At 39.7% G+C, this 17,632-nt stretch overlaps 1 protein-coding gene across 1 annotated transcript; it reads right to left on the bottom strand.

The window, feature by feature from the left end:
- Window positions 1-1,161: 1,161 nt before the first annotated feature.
- Window positions 1,162-12,031, bottom strand: tmem41aa (transmembrane protein 41aa). Its single transcript, XM_038720366.1, has 5 exons — window positions 11,673-12,031; window positions 9,986-10,136; window positions 6,797-6,958; window positions 4,972-5,110; window positions 1,162-3,157 (listed from the first exon to the last, which is right to left on the bottom strand). The coding sequence occupies exons 1-5, from the start codon at window positions 11,846-11,848 to the stop codon at window positions 2,937-2,939; spliced, it is 849 nt and encodes a 282-aa protein (XP_038576294.1). The 5' UTR covers window positions 11,849-12,031; the 3' UTR covers window positions 1,162-2,936.
- Between the last annotated feature and the right edge of the window lie 5,601 nt (window positions 12,032-17,632).

Genomic DNA, 17,632 nt, shown 5'->3' with positions numbered 1-17,632 from the left:
TTTAGAGCAGTTTTGAAGCTGAGGCTCTTTTCTTGCGTTGCGGAGGACTCTTCAGGCCTCTGTCTCTCTTGTGTTTTTGGCTCTTTATACAGTAAGTGCAGGTTTCCCTATGAGGTGGTTCGGTTACACTGTGGTGTTGTCAGCACGGCGTCCTGCTTGTTGAGACATTTGTAAGCCAACCGCAATCTGAGGCGAAACTTGTCAAGATGACAGTAACCTTTTTTCTCTTTTTCTTTTCTTTTTTACTTCCAAGGATTGGTGTTTCTAGGTTTTGTGGGGTGTTGCTAGACATTAATATTCAGTACCAGAAAACCACAATTACACACATCACTGAGGGTGTACTGTGTTGTTAGTCATATCACATGGTGGTTGGATAGTTTAGGCTTTTTTTTGTTTTGTTTTGTTTTGGCGTCATTTACACTGATTTAATAATGTAGTCCGGAGCAGTAGCTGGGATTCTTTGCTTATAATATTCATTCCTGTTAGATCACTACCAATAATACTAGCTTTTAATTGTGGTTGAAAAATGTCCTAGCTCTAATTTTGAACAAATTTGGGAGAATCAGAATGGGAAAATAAAATGAATCTGTGACATACAAAGAAGGAAGGAGGGTGTATCCAGGTCCAAAAAAAACACATTAATAAAAAATAAAATCTGATAAAACTTGTTCTGCATTCAACAACCATCCTAAAATTATGGATTAGCCGAGAAAAGGATTTAGCGAAGTCTGGCCGGATGTATGCAGAACCACAGCAGTGTTTTTTGTCCTGTCTAATTGTTCAATGAGAAAACACAAAGCACTGCACGAGACTGACGGCGGTCCAGTATTTACTACACTTCATATAGCACTAGACTTTCAGTAGTGGATTCACATGGATCCATTTCTTAACTGCATTTCACCAATTGGGAGATTCCTTTTGTTTCCTCAGTAGGTCAACAACCCTCAAGTTCTACAATTCCCCATGGGCCAAACGGTCCCAAACACCTCAAGGTGATCGGTGACTGTGCACTGGACAGACAAATGATCCATTTTTAAACACATCTCGTGGATCCATGCCTTTCTGGTAACAGCCATGCTGTTGTTTTGAGTTGTGAGTGAACTGTATTGCTGAGCAACCTAGATCTGAGCAATAAAGAATATTTGAAAAAACAAAATGCTGTTTTTCCATGTTTACTGTTGATTTATTATTTCAAAGTTTTTTTTGTCGTCTCTGGAATAAAAAGGTGGCACATCATTTATAATCTGACAAATGTACCAGCCAAAGTCTGCATTAGATTACACTTAAAAGAATTCACATCTTTGAAGAAACAGAAAGCTGACATAACATTTTACATCAGCAAAATTAAGAAAGAGTTTTAAAACACTTTGTGCAACGCAGAAGCTGCTGGACAGGTAATGTACAAAAGACACATGGACCGTGAAAAGAGGCAGCAAAGAGAAGGATTGCAATGCAATATTAAGGCTTGGTTTAACAGAGGCCTCACACTGCCTGAATAAACTGCACATTCACTTTCAGATATGAATCCAGCTGATTAGATATGACATGGTAAAACAGGGCTGTACATTTTGTTATTCAATTCAATTATTCTGGTCTCTACAATTTTAAAAATCTTTTAAGTTCAAGCAGAGTTGAAAAATAGTAAAAACTGTCCTATACACTCTTAGAATTTATACTAAAATTGCAAAATGTGATTGTCACACAAGAAAAATACAACTTCCAAGTTGTTTAACATACACTGCAAACATGATCAGTTTTTACATTACAAATATAATAATCCAAACAAACCCAAAAAACAATCATTGGAACCATCCAGCCACTATGAACACTGGTAGGCTGTCATTTTTGGAGGTAGAAGTTTGAACCAGGGATGACAGGCACTTGAAACACTAGCTGTTAACATTGAAGCAGTACTCTTACTGTATAACACGAAAGTTTCCCTAAAACCCCTCCCTCTTTCCATATAATTACTGTACATTCATATATCTATATACATTAGGGCTGCTCCATTACAACGAAAATCATAATCATAATTATTTAATGCTCCATTAAAAAAAAGTTATTATGCAGAACACCAAAAATCTCAAATAGCCCAAGTTATAAGAAATAGTCATCCAACATTATTAAATTTAAACAGCCTCTTAGAGGTGACAGAATGACAGAAAGGCAGTGTTTCGATAGGTTGACTGCAGATGGGCTGCCTGGGGGGGCTGAGCAGGTGACAGGTGAACTACTGGAGTGGACGACAACTTACGTAATATTACATAATGCTGAAATTCAACCGTGGTGTTCTCTCATGAAATACAGTGACTTAAATCAACGATTAGTAACAAAAGTAAAAATACATGTAATTTATAAGCTATGGAAAGGTCCACTAGCCACTGGGCTTATTTATGTAGTGTAAAATGCCAAAGGCTTAAGCTAATAATGGTGCCAGTTATAGCAGTCTTTACCCCTGTCATCTTGGCTTGAGCTGAACTTAATATGTCACAGCCTGGCTGAGAGAGAGTTTGGGCTTTTAGACATAGGCGAGAGCCACCGCTGTAAAGGAAAGGGATGCGCTGGATTTACAAGACAAAACAAGAGCATCATTGTGAAACGGAATGCAGCACAATAATTGGTTTATCTCAATAATCTTCTTTTCATAATCGAAGCCAAATAATATACATATACTGTGCATGCCAACAGGCGCCATGGCACAGAAACACCAACATTTGGTCAAACAAAATACTTGGCCTCAAATCCCACTGTGCCACTCTTATTTTTCTAAAACCTCTCCATCTCCATGTGGCTCCAGAAAAGTAAAGCACTCCCAGATAAAAGAAACCTTTACACATGTATGTGCATAAGGTTTTTCTGAAGAGTCACCACTAATTACATTCATGGCAGAGGTCATCAAAGTGCCAGGGAACAAACAAACTCGATTCCAGAACAGATCACTTGACTTTCTTATCTGCAACGAGCCCGTTCTGCGAACGGACATCCAGTTTGAGACGCCTCTGACTGAAGCGGCGGATGAGGGCGCCAGGCAGCAGTGCCATGCAGGCAATGGCCAGCAGCTGCAGCAGCCGCTCCCAGGAGAACAAGTCATCCAGTGACGACACCTCGGACAGCATGACGCCTGTCTGGACACATATGAAGTTGTACGGCAGGAGACCTATGAAAGCAAGTAGATCAATAAAAAAACTGTGGTGGACATTATAAGAAGGGCTATTTGCAGTTTTATCTGGTATTCTTGTTTGAATTGAATCCCCGTTTTCTGTGATTTTGTTAGACAAAAAAGGACAGAAACAATGAACACTTTAAATCAGAAGGCACGTAATAACCAACACTAATACAAAGAGGAGCAACCAAATATGAGCAGCCATTAAAGTGGCCTTTTCAACATTGATTTAGGTGAATGTAAAGTCCTTTTTCTTTTGGTGTCTACATTGTTTATCTGGGGGATCAAAAGAATTGAAAATGGTCTGTGTTGTTTTGATTTAGAGTGTATGGTTTGTTCTTTAATTACTACGTTTCAAAACCAAATCAGAAAAAACAAAAAACCAAGTCATTGTTTGGTTTTTCTGTTTTAAATCCATAAGGGAAAACAAAGGAGCTGCGTTTTGTTCTATCTTTGACCAGTGTTGTATCCCTACAACCCGTTCTCACTCCCCGACTCGTCACATATGGACTCATGATCAAGGCCTATCGGCGTTTGTAACGCACTGGGAATCCCTATAGTGTCATAGGTCAATGCAGTGGGGGAAGCCCTGTAGCGTCAGTTTGTGACGGTAAAGGCAGGTATGAGATATTTAACAGAAAAGACTGAGTTAGAACATGGTTGGGGTGAAAGGAGGGCCAGGACTTTTGAACCAGGAGACTTGTGTTCGTGTATCCTGTGAAACAAAAAGTCAACATTAGGCCAAATATTTTATATATAAGGCTATTTCTTGTCAGGTCGCATCTCATATCAACTATGGCGAATATGATTGTAGCCTCAAACACTCAAAATTCTCCTATTTCTAGCTTAAGTACGTCAGAATCAAGGAAGCATTTTGTTTGGGATCTGAAGCAGCTGAGCGATCTCAACAAAAAATACCCGAATATGTTTATCAAGGGTTTTTTCTTGAGGCTAAGGTCAGGGTGCAACCTCCTCTCCCTCGCCCTACATGCTCCAACCCCCTGCCCCCCCTCCGTTCACCCTACTATGGGTTGTGTTGCCAGTGGAACCGGCTCACTGGACGGTCAGTGGTCGTTCCCTCTGGCTGGATAAAGGCTGAGCTCGCATAATCCATGTGTTACTGCAGCTGGACGCTCTCCGCAGCGCAGCACAACTTTCTAAATTCTTCCATCTCAAAAAGAAAATAAAGGTCATCTCGAAACAGTGTAGAGATGAATGAAATTTACCCGAAAATTTTAATCCGTGTATGATTCGTTAATATACAGCTCCCCGAACTAACTAATACCAGTTCATATTTGCAGTGTCCCGTTTGGATGTACTGACAACTACCACTGAAATAATTTAAGAAATCTTAAAAACTGGAGGATTCTCAGGAATGCGTTTCTGTTACAGTTGCTAGTGAGTTACAAACTGAACGTTGAGCTAATATTAGGCTATATAGATGCAGCTTCCAGTACTGCAGCTATATAATATTGTTCTGTTTTTCTAGCTCATCTTATTTATGTGTGTATTTGGACCCTCTTGAAAACGAGATGCTGCATCTCAAGGGGCTATCAACAAATTGAAAATTTACATTTACATTTAATCAGGCACCACAATCGCCCGAGTGTATCTGCTGCAGGTTTAAGTGTAACACAAATCGGACTCATTAAATATCAAATCAATATTTTTCTGTTTTGGTTTTAAAAAAGAAAAAGAAAAACCAATGTCTGTTTTTTTTGTTTTCTGTTTATCTGTTTTTCCGTTTTGGATCATCATCATTTATTGACAGCAAGCCGTCAATCAGGTGTGCAGGTGTATGTTCTTACCAATGAAGACCGAGCAGAAGAAGAAGGTGATGGGGATGTTGACAATCGGGGCAGACATGTTCAGAAACCAGTTGGGAGTCATGGGAAAGAACCTCAGGAAGAGCAGAAAGAAGAACAAACAGTCCTGGTTCTCCTCGACCTGGGAGATAAGGACGAGATGTTAAACGAGATGTTTGAATCAATGAAGGGACAGTAGATAGATACTACTAATACTACTAATTACCATCTATCGTAAGATAGATAGTAATTTCTCTTTTGGGTGTCAGTGTTATGTCACACTGGTTTATGAACAGTGTCAACTGACAGTAACCACAACAGCCTGCTGAATAGATTTTCAACAGGAACATGACAAGAGTCATCATTTAACCTCGTTATAGTAGAATAAGATTTAGTTAATAACACTGCAAAACACCTCCTGGTATAACTTTGCACATAATAATACATCGGGTCAGGAAAATACAACTTTATATTCTAAATGGAGGCGTACAGTATAGACTCTGATTCAATGTCAGTACGCAGCCTCACCTCGCGTTCACATACGTAGGTGTCATATTTCATAATGAAACCTGAAATAGTAGTACATAACACCTCCTAGGGGAGGTGATAAAACCTGTAAACATTTACACCACATAATATTCTGTGACTGTGGCTGTTGTTGTTGCTGTTGTTTACATTTTTACAGTGAGTGGTACGTTAGCTAGTTAAAAGGAAGCAGAAGAGGACTTTTATTTCTGTCTTTATATTTTGTGGTTATAGCTGATACTGGGGCACGATAAGCCAAGAGAAAATGGGAGTCGATCTTGGTTCAGGGTTCAACACATAGGGGAGAATTGAGGGATTTGAAATTATTCAAAACCGATCCTGAATTGTCCGTCTTCCTCCAGGAAGGTATGCTATGTCTGTTTTATTTGGCTGTGTACAGTCCATGGAGGTATAGGTCACGGTGGATAGTATTGTAAAAGAAATGGCTGATAACATGACATTTTATTTTGGCCTGAACTATATCTTTCTGTTTTCTTATTATTACGAATACAGAACATTTTTAAGGAATGTTGATTCCCTAATAATGTTGAACTTTAGCTTACGAAATAAATATTACTGAGCAACTGAATATATAAGTTGTAGGCTTACATCTAACCTAGGTCTATGAACTGTACCAAAACAAAGTTTACTTTGAGTCACCTTTGTCATATTACAGTTTATTAATCTGTCATAGCCACAAATAAATACATTACCTCATCGCTACGCGCCCTGAAACAGCGGTGTTCCAAAAAAGAAAAGTATTATTAAAAACAAGTTGCGTCTTTCTTTCACTCGCTTCCAAAACAAATCCACTTGCTCGCTAGCCACATCAAGATCTTTACGACCCGAGGCGGTGGAAACTACCGCTTTTGTCCACAGGGGCTGCAGAAAGAAGTGCCTTGCAGTTGCTTTAAGAAACATCTCTGACCGGATATTTGGTAAGACAGTGATGATGGCTTACACTTTTTTTTTTTTTTTACCAAGCCTTGCAGTGTATTTATAGTCAGCAGTGTGCTGATCTTTATCTCCCTATGTAGAAGATATACAACCCAGGAAGAACAGTTACTTGGTAAGAGCTGGGGTAGGCAATGTATTTTTGTTCTTGTATTTTTGTTGTGGCTTTGAAAGAAAGCCTGTCATTCAGTTGGATACTTTCAAAATCTAGCAGTCTCTTGCTAGTTTTTACAACATTGCCCCGGCTTTAAACTAAGCGCATCATTGCTTTAGAAGTTCGTATGTTGTCAAATATAATTTTACACAACATTTTCAATATTTGTTGGCTTGAATGAGAACACTGATTTACCTTCCTCTGTAGCATGGAGACTTTATCAGGGAAGAGGTTAACAATATAGCGTTTTCCGAAAGCCTGGGACAGGAGGTAGCATGTGGTGGAGCCGACTGTGGTGAGTACACAGGCGAGCAGCAGCCCTTGAAATGGTCCAAATATAGCTCCTGCTAGTATGTTCTGCACAAAGACAAGCAGATAAGGACTGTGTTACTAGACATCATCAAAATGTGTAATGATCAGCTCTGACACACAGATCTACGGTTTCTAAATCCTCTGTGATCCAACAGTGGTTTTAAGTGTGAGACGTTGGGTTAGAGTCACTTTAACCAGCATGTGGTGTGTGGCTGAGGCCTCTTCTCTGTGCGGCACACTCGGCTGTACAGATTAAACTGGGAATAAAAACTGTCACAAAAGTCCAAAACGCAAAAGGGTAAATGACATAAAAAGCTTCAAAAAATGTTTGTTTTGTTTTTAAAGTCAGTTCAAGTCTTTTCAAAATAGATATAATTCATATTTTTGAAATTAGAACAATGTGTATAAACAAGTTTTATTTGTTAAATAACATTGTTTAAACACATTTTTGTAACTTCACAGCCCAAAAAATGTCAGGTGGCGCAACCAAATATTTGTAACAACATATATTTTCCTACTATTTATTCTAATTTATAGCTTTGGCAAGTATTCCCTAGAGTGTCTATAGGCTTAACAAATTATTATTTTGTGCTTGTGATTTGTATTTACAATTATCTAAGATTATTGCATTCTAGAAGCCAGTTATTTAGTATCTTTAGCATCCAATTTTACATTTAGTGATGGAAAAATAATTACAAAAATAAAAATTGACGTTTTCAATACAGTATTCATGATCATCATTGTTTTAAACCATATGTTCGCTTCAACCTATCAGTTTAAATCAATATTGTAGCTGGTCGCACCACCTGACAATTCAGTTGCGCCACCTGACAACATATTAGTAATGACAGCGAACATACTGTAAAATTGCAATTTTCTTTCAAATACAAAAAAGGTGTTTTAGTCAACAGTCTCTGTTGAAGTAAAAGTAATGAACTGATTAAAAACAGGCTACAGTGCAGTGGATTCACTGTGAAAAAAAAAAAAACGATACAGCATAGTATCGCGATATTATATTGTATCGTAACACGAACGTCAAGTATCGATCTTTTATTATATAAATTGTACATGAGAAGTTTGTTTTTTGGCACTAATAAAATAGCATTTTCAGTCCACTAGAAAAAGAATTTTCCTTTGGGGACACAATTGCAATATGTTTAAAATCGCAATAATATGGTATCGTGACATAAGTATCGTGATAATATCGTATTGTGGGGCCTTTGGTGATTCCCACCCCTACGTATTCCATTGTAACTGAACAAAGTTTTAAATGTTCCTCTCCCTGTGCTTTCACCGGTTTTGCTTCCACTGTTGCCTCACTTTTTGCTGTTCTGTTCTGGACTGCTGGCTAAATTGGGAGTTTCACAGTTTTCCCTCTATCTTCATCTTCAGATAACTACAAATAGGGATGTTCTGATCACCTTTTTTTGCCCCTGATCCGAGTCATTTAATATTTAGTATCTGCCAAGTCCGAGTCCCGATCCGATACTTATATTTTACTAAATACAGTTGCATAGTGTACACTTCAGGATCACTGTTTAATTAAATTTCTCTATCCTTAACAGTATCCTCGTGTGTTGCTTCGGATTGAGTTACCTAAGTGAACTCACTGTATTCTGTTTAGTGTTCATTTTTTAGGTGCCTTATTAAATTGGTAGAATTGAACGCAGCTCTTCTGAAGCTAGTAAACACAACCTATTCTCATGAAAAAGCTTAGACGCGGTAAAACATTCTTAATTTAAAACAAATTTTAAAATTTTCATTATCAAGCCAAACATTAGTCACTTTAGAATAACTTTCCTTGCATTTGCACCACCTGACATACTGAATGCACCACCTGACTTTATTACTTATTTCAAATATAACAGGCTTATAGTATGAAACTTGTATTAACTTTTGCTTTTGCTAGCAAGTTCATACATACATTGGTTTGATTAAATAAAAGGTTTCATGATAAATTAATAATTTTCCAGTATTACACTGGTTGTACCACCTGACATGGAAAGTGAATCAGTCTGACTAAAAGTTGAATTTAATATGCTTAAAACACAATTTAAAATATTTTCTTAATCTGTTTATTTGCACCACCTGACATTTTGGGAGTTTTAGATGCCAAAACATAAAATATATATCATTATAATGTTGAAAATGAAAATGTATTCACACCAAATGGGTTTTTGTTTTTATAAAATATGTATTATGTCATGAATTGATTAAAATTACTTTAACAGAAAAGAATTCACTTGGACACAAAAATATCCACGTCATGTCATTGACCCAAAGGCCTTTGTTGTTTGAGCTAGCTGAATATTTTTATCCAAAATGCTGTGACTAATTCTTACCATAAAGATGAAATACATTTTTAACACTTCCAAAGGCCACTGTTTTTGCCTTCCTTACAAGAATGTCTGCCTTCTTATCCAGCATCGGTGCAAAGTAGACCTGCACTGATTAACTGGTTTAGGGCTGCTGAAACGAATTAATATGTTTTAGTAGTTTTCTAAGAACAAAAATCAAAATTCTCTTATTCCAGCATCTTAACATTTTTATACTTTCTTTACTCCTCTTTGTCTGATAATATTTTATTTATGGACTAACTATCGAAATATTATCAAAACTGCAATATAGTCAAGTGCAATGTCTAAATCGCAGGAGCTGCAATTTTTTGATAAACGTAAATGTGTCACAACATACAATTAAAAATGAAGCATTGTGGTGCTCCAGTGATGCCCCGGCCAACACAAACTGTATTATCCAGACTTAACAGGAACATGCTCTTTTTTGGTACAGACACCAGCAAAAATCACATATAGCAATATCTGTCCAAATTATTGCAATATGATTTTTTTTTTCATATTGTTCAGCCCTATTGTCTGCAAAAAAAAGCCATTTGAGGACGTCATCTTGGGCTTTGGGAAACACTGATTAACATTTTTCAGCATTTTCTGACATTTTACAGACCAAACAACTAATCGATTAATCGAGCGACTAATCAACAGATTCATTGACAATGAAAAAAATAGTTGGCTGCAGCTCTAGTGCAGAGAATATTTGAAACAATTTTTACCTTACCAGGAACGAGGATCCAGGAATGGCAAAGGACTGCTTGTAGAGATATGCACTGCAGAAGAGCAGCAGGACGTATTCAGTGTGCTCCGTCTTGTAAAACTGCAGGAGTTCAGCCAGTTCCCTCAGCTCCTCCAAGTCCGAAGGGAACTTCAACCTGCGAAAACATCCCATACTCAAGCTAGTTAAGTCTTCTACTCATCTTTCACAGTTAGACACGGTTGGAAAATACAGTCAAAGACTTCACTGTAATCAAATATTAATTAATATTGACACTGTTTACCTGCTAACAGATATAAAATCATAAATAGCCAGCATTTTCAACTGGTAAATTAAAGCATGATGATATTTGTAGTTTTAAAAGACATTTGTTCAGATCTAATTGTTTAAACTTAGTTGATTAATGAGTGGATGGACAAAAAATAAATCTGCAATTTATCTGATAATCAATTAATACTTGAAGTCATTTTTAGAGCAAAATAATTATTATGTCCATCAGAGTTTCATGTGATTGTCACCTGTTCAACTTTGGGTTTTGGGCTTTATGAAATTGTGATGGGCATCACAATTTTTTAGATTAATGATTACTTTCAATTCAATAATTTAATTGAGAAAATAACTGCAGATTAAGCAAAGATGACTTACTTTACTTAATTACAGCCCTATCTCATTCGGTTTATCAAATTTAGCCTATAACTAATTTTCAATAAACAATTGGGAAATTCACACACACAAATAATGCTTCATTACAATTTTGTTGATCAATGATTAAGTAAATTTCTCTGGATTACAATCATTACAACTTTGTGACTTAAGGGACTTGATTTTCAATGTCATGAACATAATCATTGATCATTTTGAATTAATTGTACACACTTGCTTGAGAGAGACTCCAAGACAAAAGATTTTTGGCATTGCTTATATTTTGGATATCCGTTTATTGATCTTTATTGTGGTCGGCTGTACACCTTTTTCAGATCCTCAGCGACTTTATTTCTAAAGATCTCCTGCTGGGAGATGTTTTTATTGTCCCTTGCAGTTATTGTATGAAAGAGTTTTCCCTCAGAAACTGATGAAGCGGTATCCCCCAACATGGATGTGTTAACATGATATTTTCTGTAGTCTTAAGACGTTCAAATTTGCCATGTTAACAGGCTGCAGGGCTGCAGGAGCACAGGCACACCCCAGGGAACTGTACCTTTTCTGTTCACTCTCTACACCTCTGACTTTTTGCTTAAAAGGCACATCTTATCTTATCTAAATTTGCCTTGTTAACAGGACGATTTATGTGGTCTTAAGACACCCAGGAGGGAAAACTTTGTTCCAGATTCGCTCATTTTTCTCGCTAAATCAGCCAACAGTAGTGTTTTTAATCAGTTCTGAAGTTATCGCTTTGGTCTGTAACCTTTTAGTAATTTTATCATTTAAAGTAGCTAAATGATTGATCCATTATTACATTACGCTGTTGTGTAACGTAACTAATAAACAGAGTTGACGGAAATATTTAACGTTACATCACAGCATCCTGCCCAGTTAGCTTTGAAGGAGTGAGCGGGTGGGATGGGAACAGGCTAACATTAGCTAGCGTAAGAGACAGTAACGTTAAAATAGCATACCATTTAAAATAGTTTATATGTAACCAAGATAAACACTTTACTGTTGTGGCTAATAAGGCTATAGCATGACCAGTCACCTGCTGGGTTCCTCGGAGCTGTCAGTGGGCTGCTCGGACTCCGCTGTCTCCACATGTCTCCTGTCGGCGGCTGACGGAAGACGCCGTCGTGGTCCCGCAGGAAGGTACAGGGACAGTGAGTACAGGTACAGGCTTGCTGCAGCAACCACAGCAAATAATCCTACAAGTGAGCGCATATTCCTCACTTTGTTAGCCAGGACACCGTCTTCTCCTCCTTATTGTCAGTGAGAGGTACGGAGAGACACAATGGCCAACCACTGCTCCTGCTTCTTCTTGTGCTTTATCGAGGGTCAACGGCAACTGGATTCCTTACTGCTGCACTACCGCCCTCTTCTGGTGGTTGTTAACATAGACATATTAACTCCTACCGTGTTCGTCAGATTTTCGAGACGGTATGGCTGCAGCCTGGAGCCTCCCCCTCTCATGGCCTCCCCCTCTCATGGCCTCCCCCTCTCATGGCCTCCCCCCTCTCATGGCCTCCCCCTCTCATGGCCTCCCGCTTGGTGCCTTCCGCTAGTTTCTACATTTCAAAATAAAAGCTCGCATCTTTTACCCTATTTCTACCTCGTTCTTTGGTGTTTTTGAACTGATAAATGAAGACTGTCATGCTAATGATAGTGCTTTTATAATGCTATTCCAGCAATCTGGTAGAAAGATTGTTTTAAACGTAGTTTCAAGTGTCAATTGGAAATCACGAATTATGTGTGTGTTACACACTCCTGAACAGTAGATGGCGGTATGCACCTAAACGTTGTTTACAATGCGGTATTAATCAAGAGAAGAAAAAAGTAGGTGCGTTCGAGATGACGGCGGGTGACTTTCGCCGAGTTGATAGTCTAACCTGAGCTGCAGGTGACTGCAGTGGCGGGGAATAAAAATGGCGCCGTCAAGTCGGACACACTACCTGCGAGAGCTTACTGTAAACTGAGATGATCTCGCGGCATTTGCAAAGAATAATGCCGCGAGACCAGGCAAAAGTCTGGTTCCAACTTGGTGACGCTGGGGAAAAGCAACTGCGGCCGCCAGACTCGGCACCTGCAGCCGCCTTGCTCCCGCAAGGTTTTAATGTCATGCATTGCAGCGCTGGCGAAAGTCAGACACAATTTCTAACCAGCAAGCCTTATTTTAAGTCCAGCATGCATCACGTTAAAGTGCAATTTATACTTATGCGTAGGCTACGCAGAGGGTACGCACCTCCTCAAAAATGTAACTACAAGTCGAGTCGATGCGGACCGTAACATCTGTGATTGGTCGGCTGGGTAGCCTCGCAATGCCTCCGAGCCGACCAGAGGTACCCTGCGCTTTGAAGTAACATTTAGCAGCCAAAACAGCGGCTGTAACACAGTGAATCAATATATTTGACCATTGCAACCTGAGCGAAATGACTGGTCGGTAACATTTGAAAAGGCTACACCAGCCGCATGTATACAATTTTACCCCCATTTACGTTAGCGGAGCGCTAAGCCGGAAGTTAACCTGCTCAGCCGGCAAAAGTCAACACGGTGGACGCTGCAGCGCTATTGCCAACTGTTGAGTTTTAAAAAGTTACAACAAACTTAATTCCAGTGTTTCAGTGTTTTTCTTCAAATGTAAAACTGCAGGATTTTAGGCCAGGCAATTGCATTAGAATGTTGATTAAACCATTGTTTGTATCCTCTTTGTAATGTGAAGAAAACTGACACCTCTTTGTTTAGTGCCAGAAGGACTGTTTTGTTTTGACTGTTTCATTGACACTTAAGATAGGTCAAGGTGTCAACCATTTTGGAGACAAGCCCAGTTGTTCTCTATGATTAGTTTAGAGCAAAAGACAACAACACAGACAATGGCTGCAGTGCTCACCACCGTCCTGGTCAGCACAGTTCAACAAGATGACAGACAAGTCTTGGAGCTCTCAACAAACAGACTGCACTAGTACTCATATAACCACAACACCCACACAGATTATTGATTCATTTGCACTCACCAATTGAACTGATGTCATTTACACTGATTTTCTACACGTACTGTTTCACACAAAAAGGTCATAACCAGTGAAGATGCAAGAAGAGGATGCAGAGGGGAGACGTAACATTGGCATGTTACCAATGCAGGAGGAAGAGGTCAGAGAAGAGGAAGATGATTTTTTGCTTAAACCATGATTTGATTTTACAACTTCTGACATTTCAATGACATAATTGTAGATTTGCTAAGTCTAATAGTGATTTCACACCAATAAATGGTGTGAAAGGAGGGATTGTTGAGTTTTAAAAAGTTACAACAAACTTAATTCCAGTGTTTCAGTGTTTTTCTTCAAATGTAAAACTGCAGGATTTTAGGCCAGGCAATTGCATTAGAATGTTGATTAAACCATTGTTTGTATCCTCTTTGTAATGTGAAGAAAACTGACACCTCTTTGTTTAGTGCCAGAAGGACTGCCCAGTTGTTCTCTATGATTAGTTTAGAGCAAAAGACTGTTTATTCCTGTAGATTGAAGCGGGGTTTCACGTCTGGGATCAGTGCTCTTTTGTTCGACCAAAAGGTAGAACAGTAAGGTACACCCTTCCCAATTGGGTGACGACCAATGGCTATGGACCTAAGCCATTTGGAGGAAAATGGACCCGCCCACATACCTGGAGGATATTAACAATTTATTTTGTGAGAATCAGGACTGTAAGCTGTGGATCTGGGAGGAGAAGCAGCTTTTCAGTCCACTGCTGGAGGCGGCTTTAGCTCAGTCTGTTCGGACTTGACTGAAAGCTGTAAATCTGAACGGAGGACCAACTTTTCAGTCCACTGCAGTGTTATTTGTTTGTTCTGTAATGCCATCTCTTTATTCACTAATTTTTGTAATTAAATCTTTTTGTTAATTTTCATTGGACTGAGCCTCTCCTTTCTCAAAATCTGAAAAAACGCAACAATTGGTGACCCTGACGTGATTTTGAGAAAAGGACAGGACAAAAAGACCAAGAGCAGACGATTGCCTGATTTTCACACAGGCCCAAATATCAGAAGGTAAGAACAGAGACCTGTTTTATCAAAACTCTGTATAGGCTGTATAAGATATTTTAAGTGTGAGAATCAAGCACCGTCTACTCCGTAAGTCTGTTAAAATTTTAAAGTGATTTAAAGTGAAGATACCGACTGTTAAACAGCATTTGAGATGGTAATACAGAACAATGGTATGTTATTGTTGTTCTGTGTTGAGGGGTTGGAGTCCCCCTTAGGGTTAGAGTCCCTAAGTATTGTTTGTCTAAGTGTTGAGGGGTTAGAGTCCCCCCTTAGGGTTAGAGTCCCTAAGTATTGTTTGTCTAAGTGTTGAGGGGTTGGAGTCCCCCTTAGGGTTAGAGTCCCTAAGTATTGTTTGTTTTGAGGGGTTAGAGTCCCCCCTTAGGGTTAGAGTCCCTAAGTATTGTTTGTCTAAGTGTTGAGGGGTTAGAGTCCCCCCTTAGGGTTAGAGTCCCTAAGTATTGTTTGTGTATGTGTTGAGAGGTTAGAGTCCCCCCTTAGGGTTAGAGTCCCTAAGTATTGTTTGTCTAAGTGTTGAGGGGTTAAAGTCCCCCCTTAGGGTTAGAGTCCCTAAGTATTGTTTGTGTATGTGTTGAGAGGTTAGAGTCCCCCCTTAGGGTTAGAGTCCCTAAGTATTGTTTGTCTAAGTGTTGAGGTGTTGGAGTCCCCCCTTAGGGTTAGAGTCCCTAAGTATTGTTTGTGTATGTGTTGAGGGGTTAAAGTCCCCCCTTAGGGTTAGAGTCCCTAAGTATTGTTTGTGTATGTGTTGAGGGGTTAAAGTCCCCCCTTAGGGTTAGAGTCCCTAAGTATTGTTTGTTTTGAGAGGTTAGAGTCCCCCCTTAGGGTTAGAGTCCCTAAGTATTGTTTGTGTATGTGTTGAGGGGTTAAAGTCCCCCCTTAGGGTTAGAGTCCCTAAGTATTGTTTGTTTTGAGAGGTTAGAGTCCCCCCTTAGGGTTAGAGTCCCTAAGTATTGTTTGTTTTGAGAGGTTAGAGTCCCCCCTTAGGGTTAGAGTCCCTAAGTATTGTTTGTGTATGTGTTGAGGGGTTGGAGTCTCCCCTTAGGGTTAGAGTCCCTAAGTATTGTTTGTCTAAGTGTTGAGGGGTTAAAGTCCCCCCTTAGGGTTAGAGTCCCTAAGTATTGTTTGTTTTGAGAGGTTAGAGTCCCCCCTTAGGGTTAGAGTCCCTAAGTATTGTTTGTTTTGAGAGGTTAGAGTCCCCCCTTAGGGTTAGAGTCCCTAAGTATTGTTTGTGTATGTGTTGAGGGGTTGGAGTCCCCCCTTAGGGTTAGAGTCCCTAAGTATTGTTTGTTTTGAGAGGTTAGAGCCCCCCTTAGGGTTAGAGTCCCTAAGTATTGTTTGTGTATGTGTTGAGGGGTTGGAGTCCCCCTTAGGGTTAGAGTCCCTAAGTATTGTTTGTCTAAGTGTTGAGGGGTTAAAGTCCCCCCTTAGGGTTAGAGTCCCTAAGTATTGTTTGTGTATGTGTTGAGAGGTTAGAGTCCCCCCTTAGGGTTAGAGTCCCTAAGTATTGTTTGTCTAAGTGTTGAGGGGTTAAAGTCCCCCCTTAGGGTTAGAGTCCCTAAGTATTGTTTGTGTATGTGTTGAGAGGTTAGAGTCCCCCCTTAGGGTTAGAGTCCCTAAGTATTGTTTGTCTAAGTGTTGAGGGGTTGGAGTCCCCCCTTAGGGTTAGAGTCCCTAAGTATTGTTTGTCTAAGTGTTGAGGGGTTAGAGTCCCCCCTTAGGGTTAGAGTCCCTAAGTATTGTTTGTGTATGTGTTGAGGGGTTAAAGTCCCCCCTTAGGGTTAGAGTCCCTAAGTATTGTTTGTGTATGTGTTGAGGGGTTGGAGTCCCCCTTAGGGTTAGAGTCCCTAAGTATTGTTTGTTTTGAGAGGTTAGAGTCCCCCCTTAGGGTTAGAGTCCCTAAGTATTGTTTGTTTTGAGAGGTTAGAGTCCCCCCTTAGGGTTAGAGTCCCTAAGTATTGTTTGTGTATGTGTTGAGGGGTTAAAGTCCCCCCTTAGGGTTAGAGTCCCTAAGTATTGTTTGTTTTGAGAGGTTAGAGTCCCCCCTTAGGGTTAGAGTCCCTAAGTATTGTTTGTTTGAGAGGTTAGAGTCCCCCCTTAGGGTTAGAGTCCCTAAGTATTGTTGTGTATGTGTTGAGGGGTTGGAGTCCCCCCTTAGGGTTAGAGTCCCTAAGTATTGTTTGTCTAAGTGTTGAGGGGTTAAGTCCCCCCTTAGGGTTAGAGTCCCTAAGTATTGTTTGTTTTGAGAGGTTAGAGTCCCCCCTTAGGGTTAGAGTCCCTAAGTATTGTTTGTTTTGAGAGGTTAGAGTCCCCCTTAGGGTTAGAGTCCCTAAGTATTGTTTGTGTATGTGTTGAGGGGTTAAAGTCCCCCCTTAGGGTTAGAGTCCCTAAGTATTGTTTGTTTTGAGAGGTTAGAGTCCCCCCTTAGGGTTAGAGTCCCTAAGTATTGTTTGTTTGAGAGGTTAGAGTCCCCCCTTAGGGTTAGAGTCCCTAAGTATTGTTTGTGTATGTGTTGAGGGGTTGGAGTCCCCCTTAGGGTTAGAGTCCCTAAGTATTGTTTGTCTAAGTGTTGAGGGGTTAAAGTCCCCCTTAGGGTTAGAGTCCCTAAGTATTGTTTGTGTTTGAGAGGTTAGAGTCCCCCCTTAGGGTTAGAGTCCCTAAGTATTGTTTGTGTATGTGTTGAGAGGTTAGAGTCCCCCCTTAGGGTTAGAGTCCCTAAGTATTGTTTGTCTAAGTGTTGAGGGGTTGGAGTCCCCCCTTAGGGTTAGAGTCCCTAAGTATTGTTTGTCTAAGTGTTGAGGGGCTAAAGTCCCCCCTTAGGGTTAGAGTCCCTAAGTATTGTTTGTGTATGTGTTGAGGGGTTAAAGTCCCCCCTTAGGGTTAGAGTCCCTAAGTATTGTTTGTGTATGTGTTGAGGGGTTAAAGTCCCCCCTTAGGGTTAGAGTCCCTAAGTATTG

Source organism: Micropterus salmoides, unplaced genomic scaffold (genome assembly GCF_014851395.1).
Source record: "Micropterus salmoides isolate LMB-PRFRI ecotype aquatic unplaced genomic scaffold, ASM1485139v1 Ms_hic_scaffold_15, whole genome shotgun sequence".
NCBI classification, from domain to species: Eukaryota; Metazoa; Chordata; class Actinopteri; order Centrarchiformes; family Centrarchidae; genus Micropterus; species Micropterus salmoides.
This window is presented reverse-complemented; position numbering and strand designations above follow the sequence as displayed.

Excerpts from the sequence above, each read along its gene's own strand:
- tmem41aa (XM_038720366.1), bottom strand. The coding sequence starts at position 11,848 with ATGCGCTCACTTGTAGGATTATTTGCTGTGGTTGCTGCAGCAAGCCTG. Across the intron at positions 10,137-11,672 it reads AGCTCCGAGGAACCCAGCAG|GTTGAAGTTCCCTTCGGACT; the intron begins GTGACTGGTCAT and ends ATGTTTTCGCAG. Across the intron at positions 6,959-9,985 it reads TTCCTGGATCCTCGTTCCTG|AACATACTAGCAGGAGCTAT; the intron begins GTAAGGTAAAAA and ends GTCTTTGTGCAG.